Consider the following 2,517-nt stretch of genomic DNA (forward strand, 5'->3'; position numbering starts at 1 on the left):
GCAGAGCGCGGGCGTGCGGGCGGACTCCGGGAAGGGATGACGGGTAGCGAGTTGCTCTGTTGCATGCTGGTTGCCTTGACTCTCCTCCCTGGTCATGACGGCATCCTCTTCTGTTATTATGTTTTTCTACATTCGCGTTATATGACATGGATGACTTTCCTTAGGGCTTCTTGGGCATCGAGCTGCCAGCTTTGATTCTTTTAGGCTAACTTTATACCCCATGTTGCGAATTTTTGCCCCTTTTAATAACAATAATAAAAAAGGCTTCTTGGAATTTTGAATGTCAAGTTTCTGAGAGAGATGCATATGACGTCATCTTCTCTCACCTTTTTTTGTAGTAGATTGGTCCCACCTCCGTTGCATTGACCTTAGTGACCCCTTGCCCATTATATGTATTAAACGTAGAGTTTCCTTAGATGTTCTGCAGTACATTGATAAATAACACCTCGAAAGTTTACACTCCTGTGCATTCTTCTTTGTTGTTTGTAAAGCTATAATGTTCCCGCCCAGAGAATCTCGTCAATAAAGACTTATTTGCGGCATTTAAAAAGAACACTCTAGAAGTCTACACAAATTCCCGAGCATACCTTCGCAACATGAGGTAGATATATGAAGTTTGGACACCGACGAATTTTTAGCTACGGACCTGTGGCCGATTTCTGGAACGCACTCCCCTCCCCCTCAAACAAACAGACATATACATTATGGAAAAATAAGTGTTAATAAAAATGCCTTTGCGAACAACAGTCATTTCTGACACGTTGCTTTGAGAGCTATCGAAACCTCACATTCAAAGAATAACGATGTAAACGTATACTCATAAGTATGAACCATATTTATTCGAGTGCCAATTTTCTTTTAAGAACAAAAACTCAATGAAATATCAAGATTTTTGGCTTTGCCTTTTTGCCCTTCATCCGTCTCCTGCTGACTGGGGATACGACACAGCTTGGAGAGTGACGACGAGATCAGCTGACTTCTCTTTGCGAAACTGAGACAGAACTCGGCCCACCACGGTCTCCTAGACTATTTATCTTGCAGTGCTAGTTGGATTGCAAAAATCGTGCATCAGCAACTCTGCGTATACCTTTTAGTTGCCTGTGATTATTAATGTTTTTTTGTTTATTTTGGCTTTTCGTTGCGCATTTAAGTGGAGTAGAATCATTGTTTTGACTAAGATGCTCTCTTTTCAGAGCAGTCTTCAGGTTTGAGTTGGGTACCTTAATTTTCTATCCAAATAGCACTGATTTTTTTCCTTACGATTGACAATGAATTGACTTGATTGCTAAGTTAGCCGTAAGACTCTTAGTCTCGGGATGATGTGAGTTTTTGCGATGGGGAGAGCTGCAAAAAAAAGACTTTTTTCTCTTAACAATCTGGAAAGGACTTTTGGATCAGATATAAAAACGAGAAAGATGATCCTCCACCTTAAGAAGAGACGCAAAACTGAAGATAGACTCGCTACACAACAGCAGTTTTTGCATGATCGCCTGGGTCAAACTCTCTTGTCAATGCATTACTAGTTTACTTTTTGTTCTCAAATCAGAAGGTCATTGTCCTGGTGTTCTATTTTATCAGTATTTCTATTAGTTTCGTTTTTTTTTATAGCTTGAGTTCCACTATGAGGTTTCTTTCTTGGCAGTGCTGCAATTTAGTTATGACCTACTAAGTCTCACCGAAATGTCAAAGTGTGTAAATATTCCATATTACTGTAAACTAATGCGCGTGTGTAACGGCGTTGTTCCGCCATATCTAAAAGAGATGTACTTTGTTCACTGTGCCGCCACGGCACGATCTGCGACTCTTTGACAGACAGAGATTCGTTAAGTGCCTGAAACAATACATGACAGAAGACCATGTTATGATATCCTAAGATATCAATAGTTTCCAATCCCTTGTAAGACAGTCGCCACCTCATCTTTCCTGGTTTGATAGAGATTAGAAGAATGTGGTATGAACCCTCTTCATCCTCCAATAAATAACACTTCTCTCTAGAGTCCACTTGGGCCAGGACAAATTAAAGCAGAAAAGTCTCTAAAAAAATATTCTTTCGTAGGCCTAGTGATGATTGCCAAGTTAATTCATCTACCTAGAGCGTCGGTGCACTTTTTTTTTTATTATATTTGTTGCCCAATTTGGCCCGCTGGCATATAGCGCTCTGCTGCTTGAATGCGGTAACGTGAGCTCTCCCCCTCGCAGCTATCACTGCCATTCCCAAGATCGTATGTGAGACCATCTACTCCCTGGGGCTCCACGATGAAGCGCCGGTGTGGAAGATCATGGACCACTACGGAAAGATCACCGTCGTTCTCTCCTGGGACCCCAGCCACCGGGGGGACCGTCACGGTAGGTGTTCAGCGCTAAAGAGAGATAGAAAGAGATGGGGGATAAAAGCCAACTTATAAGATAAAATGAATTCAACACGGCAGGTTCGTATCTCCACCTAGGGGGAGTTCTTGCAAATAAGAGGGGATAGGAGGTAGAGGCGATGTTCTTCTTGTCATTATGCTGTGATTA

At 41.9% G+C, this 2,517-nt stretch overlaps 1 protein-coding gene across 1 annotated transcript in view; it reads left to right on the forward strand.

The window, feature by feature from the left end:
* Positions 1-2,517, forward strand: part of LOC119593157 — a gene marked incomplete in the record, with an annotated part of 106,179 nt that overhangs the window by 43,652 nt on the left and 60,010 nt on the right. The window contains 1 exon segment of the mRNA XM_037942122.1: positions 2,200-2,346. Within this exon segment, the coding sequence (XP_037798050.1) occupies positions 2,200-2,346 (147 nt within the window).

The sequence above is a fragment of the Penaeus monodon genome, chromosome 31 (assembly GCF_015228065.2).
Source record: "Penaeus monodon isolate SGIC_2016 chromosome 31, NSTDA_Pmon_1, whole genome shotgun sequence".
Lineage (NCBI taxonomy): Eukaryota > Metazoa > Arthropoda > Malacostraca > Decapoda > Penaeidae > Penaeus > Penaeus monodon.